The sequence below is a fragment of the Eleginops maclovinus genome, chromosome 21, assembly GCF_036324505.1.
Source record: "Eleginops maclovinus isolate JMC-PN-2008 ecotype Puerto Natales chromosome 21, JC_Emac_rtc_rv5, whole genome shotgun sequence".
NCBI classification, from domain to species: Eukaryota; Metazoa; Chordata; class Actinopteri; order Perciformes; family Eleginopidae; genus Eleginops; species Eleginops maclovinus.
In genome coordinates, this window is record NC_086369.1 from 3,136,871 (window position 1) to 3,159,246 (window position 22,376).

Here is a 22,376-nt window from a genome sequence, read left to right on the forward strand (position 1 = left end):
TACCTCAACAACACCTTTTAAGTGGAAGCTCCCAGCCTCAAAGTGTCCACGTCTGAACAGAGTCATGTCAACACAAAAGATAAAGAGGAAGAAAGATTTGGGAGTTCATTGAAAGTAGTATCTGTGTTGCATCATGCAAGTGGGTCAACATCATTATCATTTATATGTCATTGTGAAGGCGTTGCACTGTAGCTATTTTAACAGTTAAACAGAATTTGCTACACAGCATTCTCTTCTGTGAATTGCACAATGCTATCACATTTAAACAAGCTGGAATAATTAGGACTGTTGCTACCACTAAAGACAATTTCCTTTGACATGTTATGTTAATTTGAGGTGTTCATAATGACTAAATGACTTGGACATGACACAACACAAACAAATAGGAGATAAAACACTAATACAAAAATAAATAAAAGCTCAAAGTTGCCATGTGAAATTACTGTGATTTGCTCCCTCTAAAAATAGCTCCCACCATGTGTTGCCATTCCATTGTGTTTTGAAATTGACCGCCTTACGTATTCTCGCGAGATCTGAGCAACAGCGCCCCCTTGTTTGTGTGTGGAAAGCGACGGGAGATATGAGGAATACTCCGCGGCTAACGATAGCAAGGTACACAAATACGGATTTATTTCACTTTCGCCCTTCCCTGGCACTCTGGGGGTCTAGACAAAAGCTGCTGGAGGACATAATTCCGTCATAACTCTCTATTTGCTGTTACATTCCCGCGGAGGCGACTAGCGAGTGCGAGAGAATCCCGCTAATCCCGAGAAGAGGGGAAGCGGCCTTCTTTTGTAGCCGACTTCCCGGTGCACCTCAAGCGGCAAGCACTGTCACCAGAGCCCGGTGCTTCTGCTGGTTCATTTTTCTTAACACAAAAAAAAAAGCGTTAGAGCTTTTACATTATTTTTGTTTTAATAACCAAAACCTCTTCACGAGCTTCCCCCCTTCATATCGACGTCCTGCTGTTGATGTTTTTCAACCAAGAGCAGCATTTGAAGCCGAGGCGGCCTGTTTTGTTTTCAAGCCGCCTTGAATCTGAACAATAACACAACCATAACGAGCCTGCTAGGGCTGCACTGCCTGTCCAAATAGGAGCCTCCGTGTGAGATAATAAATGCTTTGTTTGACACCAGCTCTGGACCGACGTGAGAGCACGGGACCAGCATGCATGTGGACTATGGCATTATCGGGGGAAACCACTACAATCCGGAGCACTTTGGCACGAAAGCCCCTTTTTGAATTTCCTAGTGTCTGCTAGTTATCCATCTGTAAGTAACGTTAGTAAGGCCACTGACGGAGGAAAGAGCGCCACACGATGCTTTGTCTACTCATAACTCACGGACTGTATGGAAACAAGACAAATCGACGTGGATGAGCCGATGTTTATGTGCATGATCGGCCTGATTGTGGATGCATTTATACTCTTTCCGGCCAAAAGCAGCGGTTCTTTCAGAGCTGGGACATTACTTTGAGTATGTGATTTGGGATGAGTAACCTCGATTGCTCCTTGCGCAGACTCTTATATATGTGGGATTTTCCAACTTGGAATTGAAGCCCTTTACATCCACCTATGCTCTCTTCAAAGCCACCAGACTCCATTGACAAAAACAGTGTTTTTACCGCACAGAGCACGGGAGTCGCTGCTCTACCTCTGCCTCCACCGGTTTGTTTGTTTGTGTGATTTTGGTGTTTGAACGTATTAATACATCGGACCGGAGCCCCGGGATAGGCAGCTGAGATGAACCCGGTGAATGCGACTTCTCTTTACGTGTCCGCGAGCCGCTCGGTGCTGCAGTGCGACCCCCGAGACCCCCGGGCCCTCGCGGAGCTTTGCAAGCTGCTGCCGTTCTTCCGCCAGTCCCTTTCCTGTCTGGTCTGTGGTAAGTTTGTGTGCGTTTTATTATTTTTATATTAATGTGATAGTGGTGACAAAGGTGTTTTTTTGGGAAGAGATGTTGGGTATAGGTGCCTTGTTGTCAGCTGTGCTTGCAGTGGGAGCGAACCTTTAAAAGAATGGCTGCTTTCACTTGCAGTCGGAAATATATAAATCGGAACTCGTAATGACAAATGAAACATCAGCACTGGTGCGGAGCAAGCAAGTACTAATTTCAGTTAAATGTACTTGCAAACAATAGTTTTGTGGTGATGTTATAATCACGATAGTAAAAGTAGAAAACAACGTGAAAAATTTGAATTGAAATGCTATAAAAGATAGTGAATAAATCAATGACAAAACGAAAGCAGAGTGTCCGGGGCGCGCTGAACGCATCATATTTCTCAGCAACACCCATCATGACACACCCCCCTCTGTGTGCTGTTTGGCAGCATCGGGGCGTTTCTCTGTTTATCGTGTTGAATAACAGTCTGCCCCACAGTATATTATGCACCTAATCTCTTGTTCTCCACGTACAAAACTAAAATGTGAGCACAGAAAATAAAAGTAGAGTAGTACTCTTCAGTGTCTAAACTAACAAAACATGGAATATAACTAACTGTATTATGAAACTGTCTGTTATACAAGCAAGGGAGACTTCTTTCTGCTTGTCAGGCTGGTAATAAATCTCATCTTTCATTTATATTGGTGGTTTATCTAATGCATGGTTTTCACTGCTCATCCATAATGTAGTTACTCCCCCCTAAGCATAGTCAGCAGAGGGTAAAGGAGAGATGTGTTTTGTTGTGATTGGTACCACTATTATAAGACTTGCACATAACCTCCTCCACTCTATAAATAATAAATCAATATGAAAGCAGTCTATGCATTGTGTTAAATATAGATTCTATGCAGTTGTGTGGGATTTATCAGGCAGGCCGTGGAGAGTGTAAGGTTTGTCACTTCTCATGAATGGACCTTCATGCTTTTCCCCCCAATCTGCAGCTGCACTACCTAGCGACCAGCGTTGCTAAGGATGCTCCTCTGAAAGAGCGGTTGTCATCCAGTCTGGCAAGTTGCCAGGCACCGCTCAGGTTTACAAATACACATCAGTTTACGAAGCAAAAAAAACACCAAATGGGAAGCAACCTTTGTAAATCCTTCTTTCTGCTACACTGACAGTTTTAGATCCAGGGTTATAATTCATTGGAGTGTGGGTTTGTTTGGACATTTATGTGACAGATTTGTTGGTTAGATAAGACTTCTATTGATGTCAGGCTGTGTTGCTTTAACTGGCTCCTGTGAAATCTGTGAATTAATCATCAATGTGAGCTGCTCTGCACTATTCCTGTGAAATGTGTGATGTATTAATGTTTTAAACATTTTCTCTTTTTCCCATTGATCTTCAGGTAACCTGCTGCAGGACCCTATCGCTCCCACTGACTCATCCTGTCAGCACTACGTCTGTCGAGGCTGTAAGGGCCAAAGGATGCAGTTGAAGCCGTCATGTAGTTGGTGTAAGGACTATTCCCGCTTTGAGGAAAACAGGCAGCTCTCCTTGCTGGTGCACTGTTACAGAAAGCTCTGTCTCTACATCACGCAGTCGCCGCTCGCCCCGCACATAGCCAGCGCCGCCAGCGACTCGCCGGACCTTCAGGCCATCCTCAATGAGGGCCTCACGTTGGCTGAGAGCGAGTCAGAGGCCGAGGACGTTTCAGAGTCAGTAAGCCTGTCGCACACGGCCTCCACGTCAAACATGGTTCAGCTTGATGAAGCTCTGCCTACGAAGGAGCTCAAGGTGGAGGAGCCGAACACCATCAGTGTGAACGGGCTGCATGATTGTAACGGTCTGGTCAGTTCGGACTCCTTGCAGCCCGTCACCATAGAGACCGGTGGAGGCGGTGCAAAGCAGGAGAGCTTTTCGGAGGAGATCCCTGTATGTGTGAGTGTCACAGGGGAGGCGGGGCTCTGTGAAATTAGCACTTTTGGTGATGACCTGAAACATGGCGGGGGGCCGTTGTTGTTGAGCGTGGAGGAGGTGCTCAGGACTCTTGAGACAGACACCGACACTGATCCCCTCCCCCAGCTGGACTGCCCCCCCTCAGTACCTCAGTCCAGCCTCAACGGGCCTCTCTGTCCGCCTGACTCCTCTCGCCCCCTCACTTGCCTCACCCGAGGGAACAGCCCACGCCCCCTGCAACCACATCCGCAGCCCTCACTGCAACCTCCCCCTCAGCCCTCCACTGTCACCCCCCACGCCCCCCCTCGGTACCACCGCAAGCGCTCCCGCTCAGAAAGCGACAGCGAGAAGGTGCAGCTTCTCCCCATTTCCAGCTTGTTACAGAGGCCTCCCCTCGGTGCCAACAGCTCCCCCCATCACCCTCAACCTGGTGCCACCACTAAACAGGAGCCTAAGTTCCCTGCAGTCACGCCTCACCCACACCTGGCCCCTGTGCCGAATGGTGGTCCCCCCAAGGTAGGCAAGACTGTGCTCGTTTCCAACAAGGCACTTAAAAAGACTGTGGAGCACCATGGGGGCCCCAAGAAGGCTTATACCAAGGCCAAACAAGGGACCCCCAAGCCCCGTACACAACCCCGTGACAGGATACCCCCACACCCCCATGCTCACCCTCTGACACACCCACCCAGCCCCTCGAAGCCACTGTATAAAAAGCCTGTGGAGAAGAAGGGCTGCAAGTGCGGCCGAGCCACACAGAACCCCTCGGTGTTGACCTGTAGGGGGCAGCGCTGCCCCTGCTACTCCAACCGCAAGGTGAGAAAAATGCTGAATACCCCCTCCCCACACACACACACACACACACACACACAAAATCTCCAGTCAGATGTTCAGCTAATGCTGCGGTCCCTGTTAAAACCACTAATGTTAGAATATGCTTAATCTATGTTAACCACTAACACGGGCTCATTACAGCTCACTGACTTTTTAACATTGCAATATAAATATTATAATCTAAATTGTGTGGGAGTCATGCAAGAGGATGAATGATGGTTGACTCGGTCATAAAGAGCTTTGGCTATTAGGGAAGTGATACATCTGTAGAAGTAGTTCCCAAACTTTTTAAACCACAGCCACCTGTTTTTCTGTGAATTTAACGTGGAAAAACCTGATAGAGGTGTCAATAGGAAACCTTTTTACTTTGTTTTTACAAAAGTTGCTCAATCAAGGTCTATTGACTTGTTCTGGAGCTTTTAACCCGACCCATGGTCCACAGCAGCAGATGTATTATGCTGTGTTCTTCCTGGGGCTGTAGAAGTTCAAACTTTTCTGTAATTTAATTTGATTGCTTCAAAAACAAATATTCATCAATCGGCTTAATTGTTGTTGACGGCTCATTCTTGACTTTATCGTAACTGCAGTTTTTGACTGAAACAACTCCTGTTGATATTAATTATGATCATTGTTCTCTAGGCATGTCTGGACTGTATCTGCCGCGGCTGCCAGAACTCCTACATGGCCAACGGAGAGAAGAAGCTGGAAGCCTTCGCCGTGCCGGAGAAAGCTCTGGAACAGACTCGTCTCACGCTGGGCATCAACCTCACCAGTATCACCGCGGCGGCCCTCCGCCCGGCCACCAGCTCCCCTGGCAACACCCTTCTCAACGTCACCACGGCTACAGGGGCACCCGTCACGGCCAGCTTCTTATCGGGGGCGGGGCACGACAACAGGGGCTTTGAGGATTCACTGGAGATGCGATTTGACTGCTGAGGTCCCGCCCTCCTCTGGGCAGTCGTTACGCACATTCCCCGCCCCGCTCGCTGGGGGTCATTCACCTGGGCGTGAAGAAGGCAGCTACAGTGACAGGCGATGGTGAGGGTCACCAGCTGAGGCTGAGGAGGCGTCCTCCGTCCATCGCCAGAAACTGCACCATGCGTGTGGTGTTGCATACAGAAACAATGAGAGAGAGGAAGGAGGAGGAGATGTAGCGTTACTGTATGCGCAGAGATTTCCTTTCAGTGGTATAGTTTTCGTTTTTCTCCTCTGCTATGGGTCATGTGTAGAGCATGTTGTGTAGCTAGGTTGGGAGTGTGTGTGTGTGTGTGTGCGTGCGTGAGCGAGCATGTGAGCGTGTAAGCGTGTGAGTGGAAGGCTTTGGTTTGGGGATGAAACTTATTAGCAGAAACGGAGGCATCATCACTTGTGTATTTATATACAGAAAGAACTTTTTGTACATGGAAGAATCACTTTCCATTTAAGACATTTTATGAAATATTTTATAAGTTGCATTCAAAACCAATGGAGGATGGTGCAGGGGGAGACCTGCATTCAACCAGAATATTTTTACACGGGTAAAATGTAGATTGTATTTTGTCTATTCAGTAGGCCACAAATGAAAGAGAGAATCGTTGAAGAAAAACAAAACCCTGAACATAACTTTTCAAAGTTAAAAACGTGTTAACATTTTCATATGTTTTGCTGCAAGAACCAGTATGTGAATTTCACACCACCAGCCAAATTTCAGTTTCAGTCTCGTCTGTTGAATGTTTGTACTCTGTGAGTCACTGTCAGACATCTAAACATTATTCTTAAATGTTATTGTATACTAAAAAACTTATATGAAACTGAAAAAGTAGTGCTTTTTGGAGTTAACTAACCATTTTGGCTGGTGGAGGACAACACTTCTGTCCCTGGTTTGCTGGTAAATACACTGCCCGGCCAAAAAATAGGTCACACACTCTAATATCCGTTGGACCGCCTTTAGCTTTGAGTACAGCACGCATTCACTGTGTCATCGTTTCCACGAGCTTCTGCAACGTCACAACATTTATTTCTGTCTTGCATTCATTTTTCTCCAAGATCTTGTATTGATGACGGGAGATTCAGACCACTGCGCAAAGTCTTCTCCAGCACATCCCAAAGATTCTCAATCTGGTTCAGGTCTGGACTCTGTGGGGGCCAATCCATGTGTGGAAATGATGTCTCATGCTCCCTGAACCACTCTTTCACAATCTGAGCCCGATGGATCCTGGCATTGTCCTCTTGGAACATGCCCGTGCCATCAGGGAAGAAAAAATCCACTGATGGAATAACCTGGTCCTTCAGTATATTCAGGGAGTCCGCTGACCTCATTATTGGGGCACATAACGTTGCTGAACCTAGACCAGACCAACTGCAGCAGCCCCAGATCATAGCAATGCCCCCCAGGCTTGTGACCTTTTTTTTGGCCGGGCAGTGTATGTTGACGATGCAAGTTATCCTGTTTGCGTGTTCATGTATTAAGCACTTTTCCCACTTAGCTTAAAACCACCGTACTTCTGACCTTTTGTTCTTGTGTTTCAAACTCTGGTTGATTGCAGGCTCTGCACTTTGTTATTCACAAGTTTTGGGTTTCTGGAAAGCTACACACATGCTGCTAAAAACCACAGAGGACACTAGAAGGACAGCGCACCCTGTTTTCCTCATCTGTTATTCAGTTTCTGTTTTTAATAAGTTGCGTTCACGACATTTGCAGTATTTATTGGATGTCTTCTAACACCGGTTACGTGTCGATTCAGTCTGGACTGTTTCTGTCTCAGTTAAGTTGCTGTCTCCTTCTAAGTGTTAGTCTCCAAACGTATTTTGTTCTCCCTCGGGCATTTAAATACCTGTAATATAAATGTAACATATTTCCACAGAAAAGAAAGAAATCAAAAATTGACCAAAGTGTCGTGTGCTTATTTGGTTCCCTCGTTGTTACCTGAAGCTTCATCTTTCAGCAGTTTCCTGAGAAGCTGCAGCAACTCCACTAGAGGGCAGCATTACGCTTTATGTTGCATAATCAATAATTACTAAGGGCAGACACACCTTTTCAAATATTGGTTAACTTCAAATACGTTCTATCAAAGAGAACTCAGCAATGAAAGGTTTCTGTCTAAATGCTGTAACGATCTCACCTTTGAGAAGCTTGCAACCAAACCTTTAGTTAGTGACAAAAGTTGATCAATCCTTCCAAAGTTACTATATTGATCATCTAGTGAATTAACTGCACAAAATCCTAAGGGATTTATCTAAAACAAAAGCTTTTGAAACTAGAACAAAAGTGATCTGGATGAAAGACTGATCCGTGGCCTTTTGGAGTCTGACTTGAAATATTCCAGGCTTTTGGTGACTTCCTGCCGCTTTGATCTCTTGATTTTGACAAACTGCAGGGCTCTAAAGCTTAATAACACGTTGCACACTACATCATGCTTTAAGTAACGGTAATGGTTTTGTGAATTTCAGTAATTATGAAATCCACAAAACCTTTTCCATCTGCTTTTTCAAAAAAAGGATAATACTGTTCATTAAAAACCTATTAACTTATCCACTCGAAATAACACAATTCAAATCTATTTGATGACAATGATGGTAATGTTCTTCCCTATGGGCATCAGAGGACTCGTTTACAGTGTCTTTATTTCACACATTGACAGACAAAACCACATGCTTATTTACATTCACATTGAGTTTTTGATTGTTTACAACCTCATGAGTGTACAGTTGTTCTTTTTGATGCCTTTTTTCAGGTGTTCCCAGCAACAAAAAAAACTTGACTGATGTGTCCAGGTTATCCAATGGATGGCGAACAAACCCCAAGGTATTTAAATCACACATCAAGGGCCAACAGTGCTGCTAACATCCATATCACAATAAGGCCCTTTCCTTATCAACTTCAAACCACCATTAGACATTGTTTTTAATCCTGGAGTTAACATTTCTCACTATTGTTGTTGAAACAACTTGGAAAAAGTCTGTACATTTGTTGCTAAAACAAGTAATCAAAAAGGTCTTGTGAGACTTAATTGCTACAGTGAATGCTGCATTCATGTCATTGTAAAAGAAGAACTTAATTGTCACTCATCATTGTGGACATCCTTTTCTGCTTTTCTCAAATAGCCTTAGAGGAACCAGTGAGTGTAACTGATCATTCTTGACTTCTTGACATGATTAACTCCCAAAGTAATCTAGTAATTCCCCCTTAAATTAAGAATGTTTGTTTCAAATGAATTTTTCCTGCTAACCCGGTTATATTCACTGATTCGTCCGCTTCTCCTTCAGTCAAATAAGCTGATCATTTTGGCTACGTGTCTTTTAGCATCAGTGGATTTACTGCAGGATTTATTACGAGCAGTTTAATTAATCACAAAAAGAATAAATCCCACGTTCCTGCTGTTTGGATGTGTGACTGTTTTCCAAGTCTGCAGCTAATCTGACATGACATGAAGAAGAAAACCGACCACTTAGGGAGCATAAAATGCACCATTTGGAGTATGGTTAGGATGAACGAGCCAACAGCACAGAGACGGTGGTGCTGCTGCCAACAAAAACACAAAGCCTGATTTATAACGAGCACCGTTTAAAAATGCTAACACTTTTTTAAAAACTTGAATTTTCTTCCTTTAATCTTTCAATGTGGCTGTTATGAACCGTTGAAAAGGCCTTTAGTGTTGGCAGGAGCTCATGGTCCGTAAGCTGTCAGAAGTTAATGCTTAAGCCTTCTGTTTGACATCTTGCGGAGGGGAAATTAGGAAGGAAAAAAGAGATCATTGAGACCTCAAGACCCAGATTTTGCAGGCTTATTAGAAAAATAAAAACCAGAAAATATTTCACAATATTTACATCTTTTTACAAACATATCCAAGAGCTCAGATCATCACTGATATTCAGCTGATTGAAGATTCATACAAACAATTCTTTAGCTCAGGGACTCTTCCTTTCTGAACTGAACAAACTGCTCCCCCTTGTGGAAAATCTGTGAGCCGTTAAAGGCGAGTTTGTCATTTTTTTAGTTGAATTGAAGCCGACTTGATTGTTTTAAATTGGATAATACTGTCTAGTTATGGTAGAGTATTACTTGTTACTTCACACTGTAAGGAAAGCTCAGCTCAGAATCACTTACGGTAGCTAACCAGCATAAATGATGTTCTTTATACTTAAAAAACATTCTGTTTAAGGTTTCACCTGAGCTATCCAACACCAGTTAGACAAATGGAGCTCAGTTGAGCAATTACATTTTAAAATAGTTGAAGTCTGCCTTAAAGAAATGTCTGAAAAACAGAAACTCAAATCTCTGTTGAGTCCTAGCCACATCAACTCCAATACACTCAAAAACAAATATGTGTTGATGGATTAGCTCTTACACACTCACATCGCATGTGAAACCAGTGTTGTCTAATATCTGTTGATTTGTGATCCTGATGAAAGGACTTCTCTCCTTGCTACTTGCTGCAGTTTTTCAGTTGTGTTCCTTTTAAGGAGGAGTCTCGAGGCTGCACCAGGTTTTTCCAGAGTGAAGCTTCAAGACCGAGATCGCTCAACGTAGAGTCCTGGATCTGATCGTCTAGCTGATGAGAAACGCCCCGAAGAAGCTGCTCTTCTCGTCCATGTCCACCGCGGAGGCGTTGGTCACTGTGACAAACAGGCGATCACCGGTGCTGAGCGGGAACAGCCCTCCCTGGTGGGCGGAGTGCAGAGAAAACTGTGAGCCCCGGGACCAGCAGGAGGTTCGGCTCGTCTTCATCAGCAGGATGGGAACTGGGTAAGAGCCCATCTGACAGGGGAGGAGAGGTGAGTCAGGTGAGATACTGAGAATCGCCAATGCACCACTACCCTATCTCTCAATCAGCTGATGATTAGTAATGCTGCTTGGATTTGGCATCCTTCAAAACTATAAACATATCTTATAGTCTTCAATCATATGCATTCAGTTTCGATCAAACAAAAATAAATGATGGCAAATGCTTTCCTCAACCTTCTCTGGTCCAAGAATTCCCACAAAACGTGTTGACTATGAACCCATGTCCGGAAATCATGCTAATTATAAACCATGTGCAACAGTTTTTAATAGAGCCTGTGTTTTCTCAGTACAAATCAGAAAGAGATTACTTTGGCTGTTTCCCACATTGTGACACAACAGATATGACTCACTGACTTGATTCATTAGTCATTTGTCCAAACATTTGAATCATCAGTCTGCCGTGTTCACTCACGATAACTCATTTAAAAGTACCTAGTTCTAAACTTGCATGGCAACCTGCATTACAAGTAAAACAACTTTAATTCAACTGTGTGTGGAGCCCTTTGTTGCATGCAGCTCCCCTTCCTGCCTCTCCTTATATTCCCCGTCTGTGTCTCTACTGTCAGGTCAAATAAAGGCTAAACAGATCTAAAAAATACAAGTGTGTTGCATCTACACGAGGGAAAGGGCAGTTTACATTTTTATTAAATGGACAACAAAAGTGATTCAGAAAATCCAGAATCAAGCTGAGGGTCAAATTAAGGTGAAGCCATACGATAAAATCATTAGAAGGATAGGCTGCAAAATCACTCAACATCATGCAAGAGTATAAAACATGATGTCACCCCCCCCTCCCCGGCTCACCTTTTTATAGACGTACTGCAGCAGGGGTCTCCCTCTGTCCTCCGCCTCCTCTCCGTCCTCGCCCTCCTCCTCCAGGGAGTGGGTGTGTCTGAAGTACGTCTGGGCGTAGACGTAGTAGAGGCCGGGCTGCGGCACCACCAGCTCCCCGTCCACCAGCTGGACGTCCTGGAGGAAGGCCAGCCCCTTCTTCCCCTCCCACCAGGAGATCTTCTGGCCCTGAACCCGACGCCCAGCCGAGACTGGAGCCGTGGAGATAAAAAGATATATTTATTTAGTACAAATAGACAGCCCGCATTATTCTGTTAAATTAGATTCAAATGTTTCCTCAGGACTCACCTCCTCCCTCTCGTTCCAGTTTGGGCACAAAGCTTCCGGTGACATGTGCTGCCACTTTTGGCCGAGGTGAATCTTGGTCTACTATCACAAGCGAGGGCAGCACCCGAGAAACTTCATCTAACATGGAAGAATAAAAAAAACATGAAAATGGACCCACTCACCAACAACACGAGTTATCAGAAACAACACTTCATCCAAGGAAATGTAAGCAATTAGTTTTTTCACCAGTAAAATCCTGAGCAATACCAGGTAATACCTTTGACACACAGGATGTCAAAGGTCAGTGTGTTTCACAGTTTATTTTTCTCACCTCTGACTGCCGACGAGATCTGCTTCTGATAACGCTGAGACAGAGACTGCAGGGTGAACAGGAGAAAACATTTATTAAAACCTGAAAACAAAAGACCCCAACACTCTTTATCTGCCAAGAAGCTCTTTCCACATGTGTTCCCAGCGCCTCTTTGTTTGACGTTAACCCTGAACTTAGGCTGACATCAGGAATAAAGAGCAGCCTTCATGTTGGCAACAGATCTTTTATGGTAATCGCCCGGGGTCCCACATCCTTCTGTTGTACGTTCCTTCACCCAACGAATTGGCTCAAAAAAGATACAACATCTGCCAAACTGATGAGACCGATTTTCTAAGCTGTACTGAATCTTGGTCGTGTTGATTTTTCTCTTAGTTTTATGTTAAGAAAAGTGGAAAAACATTAAACATTTTTGAAAGTGTTACAGAAGGGAGAAAAGGCAAGGTTTGTATTCATTTAAAAAATACTTTTGCTGTTGCGGTTCCTAATGGTAGCCAGTAGAGGCTGCAAAGGTTTATTTGAACAGCTTCAGCAATAACTGAGAGGGAGGGAAAGGAAAACAACTCATTTGTGAGCTAATTTCACCTGCAGTCAGTCAGCGGGAACCCAAGTTCATAGGTAACAGATACAGTCACGGTTCTCAGACTGTTTTTTTTTCTTGAGGCCTGCAAGACTTAATTTTGACAGGAACTCAGGATGAAATACAAAGAAAAACCTGCAGGTTTAATCAGAAAATAGTCTTATTTAATATATATTTCAGCCCCAAAATGCTCAAACTAAAGTCAAAGGAAAACTATAATCAAAATGTGGTGGTCCTTTTCCCCATGGCTGCAAAGTAAAATCCTTCCTCCTGCCTCCAATAATGTCTATTTCTTATAAAACCTTCCTTCAAAATGAAACTAAACAAAGTATATCTGGATTTTTCTTCAATTTATTATGGATTCCAGTCCTCAGAAGTAACTTTAAGTCATGGTTATACTATCAGACAAACCCCAGTGGTCTGGTAGTAAAGCATGAAACTTGTTGAAAATAACAAAATGCAGTATTGCAGATGTTTGGATAATACTTACAGTAGAAAACAAGACAAGATTAAATGTCACCGGAGCCTCAAATGTGCTTTTACTCTGCGTTTTGGGTTGAAAGGACTAGCTGATGTTCCGTCTCAAAATATCCCAGCGTCGTGTTTTTATTCTGAGCTAAATCTGATCAAGTAGCTGAGTCAGGAAATACCCGGCATGTGTTATTCAAGAGAGCAGCAAAGTCAGTGAGGGGAGAAGGAAACGAAAACAAATAAAACGCATAAATAGAAAGTTAAGGAAGAGATGTTAAAGAGTGTGTGTGTGTGTGTGCGTGTGTGTGTGTGTGAGCGGAGCAGGTGAACACATTCCTGTGCTGATTAAACTACACTGGATCACCTCACATCTCCAGCTATGAAGGAGCTCATTGTGCGTCTGCAGACAGTGATTTGGATCCTTTTTCTGCTCCTGTCTGTGTTCAGGGATAAGCAGCTCAGGAATGCTCTAATAATATGACACAGCAACAATGTGTTTCCATATTCTATAACTCCCTTTGCTGCATAAATATCGAAAACGACGATTTGTTAGACTGTCTCTCATTCGTCTGGGACTACTTTCAGTGGCGGATTAATCCACATTTTGTTTTTCATGGTAGTGAAGGAACATGTCATCACAGTGAGGCTTAATCACATGTTTTTAAGCATTTCTGAACAATAATGGAACTCTTTATACACATTTTTGTTACTATAGACATTCAGTGGGATATGGCATATGGGACTTTTTTTAACAATAGGCAAAAAGATGAAATACTTAGCTCCTGCGATATGACATATATGGGAACTGTACCTACTCCTTTTCTCAGGTACAAGTACAATTATGCAAAAAGATCTGTGTGTGCTTTCTTGTGTTCCAAAAAGGAATTGAACTCATCAAAGTCTCCAGAGAGAGCTGTGTGAAGTATAATAAAGGTCTGGAGTTGTTTCTTAAATTAAAAGCATTGATGAAAGCAGAGAAGTGCTGGCATTCTTTGCTTGATGACTTAAACAGCAACTCAACCGTCAAAACAGTCGAACAACTAATGAAGTATTTGTTTGGTTAATCTAGCTTACTGTATTTATCATCCTCATCATTTGCTCTGTTGGTCTTTTCAAATTAGGTGTGGGGTATTACTAATGTCTCCAAACTCCTAGTGGGTGGGGGAGTTCTTGATCCACAACAGACCGGGGGGAATTTTGAGAAATGAAAGCCAGAAATCTCAGCATCTGGTCCAATGATCGTCGAGCGTTTATGCACTGATCAACAAATTCTGATACGTACAGGTCATTCTGTGTGATAGGGTGATGAAGTCATGCATGATGCAGCTCCAAAGTGAGATTTATGATCAGGTTTGGTTATTTATCATGTGAGTGTGGACATCAGTGGGTGTTTTTTTTTTGTCTTCTACCTTCTCGATGAGCAGGTGGAGCTGCTGAGTGACCTGCCAGCATGGATCCCCCCGGACCACCGTAATGCTCTGCAGGTCAGCACCCATTAGGCAGGAAACGCTGCTCCTGGCAAACGTCTCCTTCATCTGTGAAGAAGAACATATAACCATTTGAACAAATGTCTCTTTTGATTTCTCTTCTAGCAGGCCTTTCAGAATAAACTATCATACCTTTCCCACCCTATAAACCATCCTTTATCACACATTTACAATCCCTGTGGTAACGTTTTCTGGGAACCTCAGCAACATCAGTGTCTTGGCCTGTGTCCATCCTCATCTGTTTACATTTAATTTCCTCATGTATTTCTGCTACATCTCAGATGATTTAATGATTAATTCCTGTAAACACAGATTGAGAGTGGCGCTGGACTGAATCCAGGTATCACAAGGACTCTGGCCTCATCATAACAAGCAGGGTGAGTCAAGCCTGCGCACACACACACACACCTTCCTGATAATCACAGCTAATCATAGAAGTTGCTGCACCTCTGCAACCAGAGCTCTTTACGTCCTGTACTTGTTTCTGTTTACGACTGCAGACAGGAAATGTGTGACATTGCATGAAACTCCATTGTTAAAAAAAAGGTGTATAAAAAAGCGATAACTGAGGCCTGCATTGCATTGTGCAAAAATAGGTAACGTAAATTAGACGTGCACTGGAGCGCAGCCACAGAACCACAGCGCATTATCACGAGCTCCTTTTAAACTGTCAACTATAAATTATCACCTAAAGTTTATAGACATTACAATGAAGTTTTAAAAGTCAACAAAAGGTGTTTTTAGAGCTGCGTCCAAAAGCCGAACAACTCGTTGCGCACTGCATGGCGATGCGTAAAAAGTATCCGCGCGTCTCCGGCTCGTCACTCCGAGCTTACACTTTTGTCCTTACCGAGTTGAGGGCCGTGGTGAAGTGCAGCACGGTGATGGTGACGACCACAGTCTGCAGCAGGACCGCCAGCAGCAGAAGCACCCCGAGCTTCGGACCGGAGCCCGTCATAACGACAGACCGCAGTCCGGTTCCCCAACCAGCGCCGTCTCCGTGCCGCGTTCAGACCTCCAGAACAAGAACAATGGCAGAGAGTTGACTTCTTAACTGCTACCCTCCCCGTCCCCAGGAGGAGGAGGAGGAGGAGGAGGAGGAGGAGGCGGGTCCGGCCTGGTGAACTATTTTCCTCTTTGAATTTCTCCTGGAGAGATTATTGTTTCGTTTGTGCGCTGGACAAACACAGATAGGCTTGTGGTTTATTGTGAGCGCTCATATCTGTGTGGTAGATCTGTGCACTGGGCCTCACTGTGAGAAAAACTCATTTTACATGATGTAACAATGTCTTATATGAGTGAGAGGCCCAGCAGCACATGAGTTGTTTTACGATTTTAAACTCCATTTAACCAGTGCATAGAATGGTAAGCACAAGTTGTAGGTATTAGTTTACTCTACTTCTACCCCACTACATTTTAGAAGCCATTTCTGTATATTTTACTCCACTACATTTATTTGACATAACTGTTATTTACTATTTATATTATTATTAGTTAATACAAAAAATAAGTTAATTAAAATATATATATTTATAGGTTAAGATATCCAGCAGCAGTATATCACGTTATTTAAATGAGCTCTACATGAACCAGCTGTGATAGAAACGCATCAATAATCATAATAATAACCCAGTAACAAAATATATACAATTCTGAAATCGGCCATTATGCATAAGGAGTACTTAAAGTATATTTTGATGCCAATACTTTTGTACTTTTGCTTGAGTAACATTTTGAATATGAGTATTGCTACTTTCACTTTGAGTACTTCTTCCAAAACTGCCTTTAACCAATTTGACATTAACTCATATGTTATGCAACCCTGAAGCACAATCATTTGATTTAGGTTATATAGCCAAGTGGTTTTCAATTGAGAAAACAATAAATTAGGCTTTGGCTTGTTTGCAGCCCTTACACATGTAGCCAAGATGTCGAGTTGTTTAGATAAAAAACAGACATGCTGGCTTTTCTCTTTTAGATCCAGATCTCTGCACATTCACCTTATACTGTACATCCATCATTTGTCTTTTAGAAAAAGTATTTTAAGGACACACATAGGTAAGATTTTTATGAATCATTTTAAAGTTAATATCAGCGATTGGAGGGGAGAATCCTGCCCTGGTATTATGAGTGTGTGTGTAGGTATATTTTTGGACAGTTATCTGATGTGAGGACTCTTTGATGATGTGAGATTCTTGGAAGTGTTCAGTTTTTTATCAGGCAGCGTAACAAAAACATGATGTTCCCATTCACGCAACATCGGTGCCGCCCTGTTGAAGGACAAAGCACGCGGGACAGATGATGAGGTGTCAGAGTGAAAGACAAAACGCTTGTTACCACATTTGTCACTTTGTCTCACGGCGTTGATCATGTGATGGAAAAATCAGACTCAGTGGGGAGAAAACAGCATATAAATTACAATAAACATTGGAAAGAAGCCTTGTTAAATAAACCCTGTCACATTTCTCCTCTGGCTTTTATATTTTAAATCCAATTTGAAATACTGTATAAAAAAACTGGAGGTTTAGATGGACTAATCAGATATGAGGTCAGAGATAAAGTTCAGCAATATTACGAAACATAGCAAATATACCGTGAGAGCATTGTCTTATCATATCTCTCATTTGATATGTCTTATATATATATATAATGTTTGCATCAATGGGATGAAACGCTTTTTAATTGTTAGTTTAAAAGAATATCTCTTATCATGATCCTGTATGTACATACACTGCCCGGCCAAAAGAAAGGTCACAAGCCTGGGGGGCAGTGCTATGATCTGGGGTTGCAGCAGTTGGTCTGGTCTAGGTTCAGCAGTGTGCCCAAAGAATGAGGTCAGCTGACTCCCTGAATATACTGAATGACCAGGTTATTCCATCAGTGGATTTTTTCTTCCCTGATGGCACGGGCATGTTCCAAGAGGACAATGCCAGGATCCATCTGGCTCAAATTGTGAAAGAGTGGTTCAGGGAGCATGAGACATCATTTTCACACATGGGTTGGCCCCCACAGAGTCCAGACCTGAACCAGATTGAGAATCTTTGGGATGTGCTGGAGAAGACTTTGCGCAGTGGTCCCAATCTCCCGTCATCAATACAAGATCTTGGAGAAAAATGAATGCAAGACAGAAATAAATGTTGTGACGTTGCAGAAGCTCGTGGAAACGATGCCACAGCGAATGCGTGCTGTACTCAAAGCTAAAGGCGGTCCAACGGATATTAGAGTGTGTGACCTATTTTTTGGCCGGGCAGTGTATTTAATAATGTCATATAAGGCCATTTTTCTTATTTGACAAAAGAGGATTAGGACCACATGTTTTTGAGATCTGACCATGAGCGATTTTAGATTCCGAGATTAAAGTCAGCACTCCAACATTTGTTTTAGTTTTGGTCAGATCTAAAAGAAAATCATGTGGCCCGAATCCTTTCCGCACTATTTAAAGTTGACTTTTAAAACTCGTTCCTTTTGTCGTTGAAACATCCACAAATATTCAGAAACGTTAACATTTTTACAACTTTGAAGTGTATGCAACTTTTCTGCTCTCCAGATTAACCTCGGTTTCACAAAACAATGTCCACTTTGAAAAGGAGATTTATTTTTAGACTGACCGCCTACGCATTTCTAAACACATCGATCTCTCAAAAGTACATCTTGTGGTACAATTCATCACAAAGAGGTCTTGAATAACTTATGTGAGCGTAATGTTTTCGCCTTGACGTTAAGCAGTGAGCAGTTTTGGATTGCATTGTCATCATTGCATTGTCGTGCAGTGAGGCAGGCTAAGCCTATAAATGGATCCTGGTCCTTCTCTTTCTGCATATGCAACATCTGGCCTCAATCTGGCTCCTACGCCCCGCGGCCCCCCGGGAGACACTCTGCGCTTAGGTTTCACTCCGCCTGTAGGGCCTGCTGGGGGTAACGGAGACGGAAAACTGTTTCTGTGATGAAGAGCACAGGGAACATGTGAGGGTCAATGACAGCATCCTCAGCACAGCGAACGAGACATAAATAAGCCCAACCTCGAACCCCAAAAAAAGTCCTAACCCTTTAAAAAAAGTCTTAATGATGAAATCTTTGTGGCCCCACAATGTGAGCAGATTTTCAGTCCCCACTTTGTGGTTCATACAGGTTTAAACATACACTCTGAGTGTATTTCTGAACGGCAGCCAAGTTTTGATAGGGATACAAAGACAAGAACTGACCGACTCCCCCGCAATGTCGACTCCCTCCCTCCTTAGTCACCCTCTAAACTGGTCTCCCACTCCCTCGTTCTCCCTCTCCCTCATTCTCTTTGTCTCCTTCCATCTTTTATTCTTACTCTTTGTCTTTTATTTCCTGCCATTTCCCACCCATCTCTTTCCATTTCTTCCCTCTGCCTCTCTTCCTTTCATTCTCTATTGACCATGAGTGGGCACAGTATAGCTGAAGTACGCTGTAAAAGGTTTACAATGTACATAAAATAATTCTGAAAGTGAGAATCATAATATTTCATGGCTCTTTGGCTACAAAGCGGTATCTGGTCCAGCTGGATCCCAGGTGTACCGCCCATAAGGGAACGATACCGTGTGATGTGATGTCTGACTAGATTTAGTGGTTTATTTACATGCAGCATAAAAAGACCTCCTCTTGCATTGATAAACTCTGTCTGCCTTTGTTAAGTTGTTTATAAGATGCTGGCAGAAGTTCTTGCAGCCTGCTTCAGGGAGGGCGTTAATGGATTTGACTCACAGTTTGGATGCGTTTAGAGATAGTACTGCGTTCAAGGCGGCAAGTTAGAGCTTCATCTTTCATTTACCTCACGTCGGTTCTCTTTCGCTGAAGTAAAACTGTGAATGTTGTTGAGCAATGGGACTCAAGAAGGCTTTTTGGAGGGAACTTTGGGATTTTAGCCTTTGCAGACCATTTCCATGCACTAAAACCTATAGAACACATTAGAGGAAAGGGAAACCCCTAAAAAGCATAATTTAATTTACCACAGTCACTAGAATCAGAATAAAATAAAGGCCGTTCTTACTCAACCGTTAGATATTTGTTATGTAAATATCATGAAAGTAAAAAAGAAATGATCTGTTCAAACAATAACTGTAGAAACGTCAGCCTTTATTTCACTTCAGAGAGGCTAATGCCACAGGAGTTTGGATCCATCAAATATCATCACTATCAACATTCATGGAGTGCTTTGCGTGGACACGGTGTTGAATGTGGGCGTGTCGAGGGTGGGATGTAAGGATGATAGAGTGCACATTTCCAGGTGTACTGGAATTTATACAGGGAACATTGCCTGCAGGTGTGTGTGTGTGTGTGTGTGTGTCCTGTGTGTAAATCCTGCACTCTGTTTTATAAATGAGACCCCTGCATGGTGCCAGAAGTGAGTTAAGTCGATTGTAACTCTGCAGTTGAAATTAGGTATTAGTTTCTCTCTCTCTCTCTCTCTCTCTTTCTCTCTCTCTCTCTCTCTCTCTCTCTCTCTCTGAGTGCATGCCAAGGTAAACTCCCTGCTAACACACACACACACACACACACACACACACACACACACACACACACACACACACACACACACACACACACACACACACACACACACACACACACACACACAAAAGCATGCTGTGTTAATGTTATCCCTCCCATTAAAACAAGCACAGTACCCAGAGCTGAACAATATCACTAATATGGCCCAAACAACGTACACACACTCTTTGGGAAGGGAGAGGTGGGACAACCATAGTGGCCAATGGGGATGCAGGAAACCTGAGAGCTGACAAATGAGCAAACAGGAAGCTTTTGGGGAATTTCCAAAGTTTTCCCAAACTTTTTTTGGCTCCACTTTATTATTTTGACATGTGTGTGCATGTTTGTGCATATGTGTGTGTTTTTGTGTGTGTGTGTGTGTGTGTGTGTGTGTGTGTCCAGTCTCTAAAATGTATGATGCTAACTTGCTGCTTTTTTCATTTCAGGACGATCAGAAGTCTATGACTCCCATGAGAGCCCCCCTCTAGATACAATTGTGTGTGTGTGTGTGTGTGTATGTGTGTGTGTGTGTGTGTGTGTGTGTGTGTGTGTGTGTGTGTGTGTGTGTGTGTGTGTGTGTGTGTGTTTTAATAAGCCTGCTCGTGTCCAAAAGTGTTCTTGAGTGTGTAGATTTATGTCAGGCTCTAAGTGTGCATATGTGTGCACCTTTTTTTTGGGCCAGAAGTATGTGGACACCAACCCCGACACAACGTGAGAACATGGATGTATAACGTTTCTGCAAAATGTCATTATTAGTACTCAAGGTTGCCACTTGATTGGTACTGAACGTTGCTACTGCATATAAATCGGCCAAATGCTGCCTAATTCTAGGGTGACCAGACAGTTTATTTTTAGGGTTTGGCCATAAACGCTTTGGGGTTTGTACGATACAGAGTTTGGGGTCGGTAATTCAAGAGAAAGAAACACATTTGTGGACAACATTGTTCAACTTTTGGTCAGGAACTAGCGTATCTAATCAACCTTATGCCATTAGTATAGTGTAGTTTGAATTTAATGCAATTTAATGTTGATCTTTGCCCAAAAATGTAAATAATCTCTGTGTTTTGAGTGTTGGACAAAATGTTTTGTTACCCTTGAGATTCCTTTGAATATTTCCCAGGATAACAAAGTGTTTTTGATTAAAACAGAAAGTATAAACTCAGCTTCTTCTTCCAGCGCTTCATAAACATCCCTACAGTTTGGCAATCCAACATCTGGAGCGAAGGCTATTATAGCAGATGAAGCCCTTAGTCTTCAAATCCACTGTTTAACAATGACACAAAATGCTCAGGTGTCCTCATACTTTTGGCCATGTGAGTGTGTGTGCCCATGCCTTTGTGTGTGAAACACAGAATGTGTCCTTGTGCATTTTGAGGCCCACATTGTGGTTTTCTCTTCCTCCCTACCAATCTTTCTCCGTCCTCCCTCCCTCCCTCTCTGATCCCCCTTCTTGCAGTCTCACCCTGCCTCCCTCTACCTCTTTCCAAATTGCCTTACACTCCCTTCTCTCTGTGCCTGTCAGGAAGAAGTGAACAATATGACCTTTAGTCGCAGCGATAACATTCTCCCGCATGAATTCCCCGCCGCTCCGGCTTTCCTTTCACATTCTGGCCGGTTTGTTTTTGCTCCCGGCGCCTCTGTTTTCCTTAGAAATGATCACCCTGTGATTTATGAGCAGCACCGTTGGGCTTGGAGGAAGTCAGGCCGCCACCGGATCACACACACACACATACAGGCACTACATGTTCACACCGCAGTGTCTCATCACTGTTTCTATGTTCTCAAATGTGTCAGTCATACCTTTTTTATTGTGTGAACAGGAGAAAGCTGCTTGATGTTTTTTTAAGTTCCCATCTGAGCTGAGTGTCTGCAAATTAGACCCAAACTTAAAATATGAGACATTCCCCTCCTTATCATCTCCCATACGGCGGACAGAGCTCCTGACAGGTGGCACCAGTTTGTTTTTGTTTATGCACTGATGTGGTCATTATGAGTTCATTTGAGCACATTTTTAACAACATCACTTTTAAGATGTTGGGGAGTTTATGTGTGGCTTTCTCTAGTTACACCCTGCAGGTGCTTTTTAACAACAACCCCATCATTATGAAAACCTTGTAAAGATGTTTTTGATGTTTTCTGGCTTTAACACTGCGTTTAACTTTATAATATGCGTACACACGTGATTGAGTTTGCGTGGTAAAGTACATTCTGTCTGCATAAAAAAAACATCAACAGACGCCATGCTGCTTTATACTAAGAGTAAAGGATCCAAGATGTGCACCAATCATACTGCCCATTTAATGCAATTTAATACTCCTAAAAATCTATTTGCAGAAGTCTTTCAATCTCCAGTTTATTGTAATGTGTTGCAGCTGGGATCAGCTCCTTCATTTCATTTTACAAGAGCACAATCAAAAATCTTTGGGTGTTGTCTTTGGTCCGTTTT

General features: G+C 43.1%; 2 protein-coding genes across 2 annotated transcripts; one reads left to right on the plus strand and one right to left on the minus strand.

Annotated features, from left to right (window-relative positions):
• Window positions 1–578: 578 nt before the first annotated feature.
• msl2b (MSL complex subunit 2b) lies at window positions 579–7,512 on the plus strand. Its single transcript, XM_063874088.1, has 3 exons — window positions 579–1,883; window positions 3,286–4,649; window positions 5,307–7,512. The coding sequence occupies exons 1-3, from the start codon at window positions 1,742–1,744 to the stop codon at window positions 5,601–5,603; spliced, it is 1,803 nt and encodes a 600-aa protein (XP_063730158.1). The 5' UTR covers window positions 579–1,741; the 3' UTR covers window positions 5,604–7,512.
• A 740-nt stretch (window positions 7,513–8,252) lies between these two features.
• On the minus strand, window positions 8,253–15,496 carry tnfsf10 (TNF superfamily member 10). Its single transcript, XM_063912160.1, has 6 exons — window positions 15,267–15,496; window positions 14,339–14,464; window positions 11,882–11,927; window positions 11,572–11,688; window positions 11,236–11,474; window positions 8,253–10,404 (listed from the first exon to the last, which is right to left on the minus strand). Exons 1-6 carry the CDS (start codon window positions 15,372–15,374, stop codon window positions 10,195–10,197), a joined length of 846 nt encoding a protein of 281 aa, XP_063768230.1. The 5' UTR covers window positions 15,375–15,496; the 3' UTR covers window positions 8,253–10,194.
• Window positions 15,497–22,376: the final 6,880 nt, after the last annotated feature.

Coding starts and splice junctions, on each gene's coding strand:
- msl2b (XM_063874088.1), top strand. CDS start 1,742: ATGAACCCGGTGAATGCGACTTCTCTTTACGTGTCCGCGAGCCGCTCG. Junction 1,884..3,285: donor CCTTTCCTGTCTGGTCTGTG/GTAAGTTTGTGT, acceptor ATTGATCTTCAG/GTAACCTGCTGCAGGACCCT. Junction 4,650..5,306: donor CCTGCTACTCCAACCGCAAG/GTGAGAAAAATG, acceptor ATTGTTCTCTAG/GCATGTCTGGACTGTATCTG.
- tnfsf10 (XM_063912160.1), bottom strand. CDS start 15,374: ATGACGGGCTCCGGTCCGAAGCTCGGGGTGCTTCTGCTGCTGGCGGTC. Junction 14,465..15,266: donor TCACCACGGCCCTCAACTCG/GTAAGGACAAAA, acceptor TCTTCTTCACAG/ATGAAGGAGACGTTTGCCAG. Junction 11,689..11,881: donor GATCTCGTCGGCAGTCAGAG/GTGAGAAAAATA, acceptor CTTCCATGTTAG/ATGAAGTTTCTCGGGTGCTG.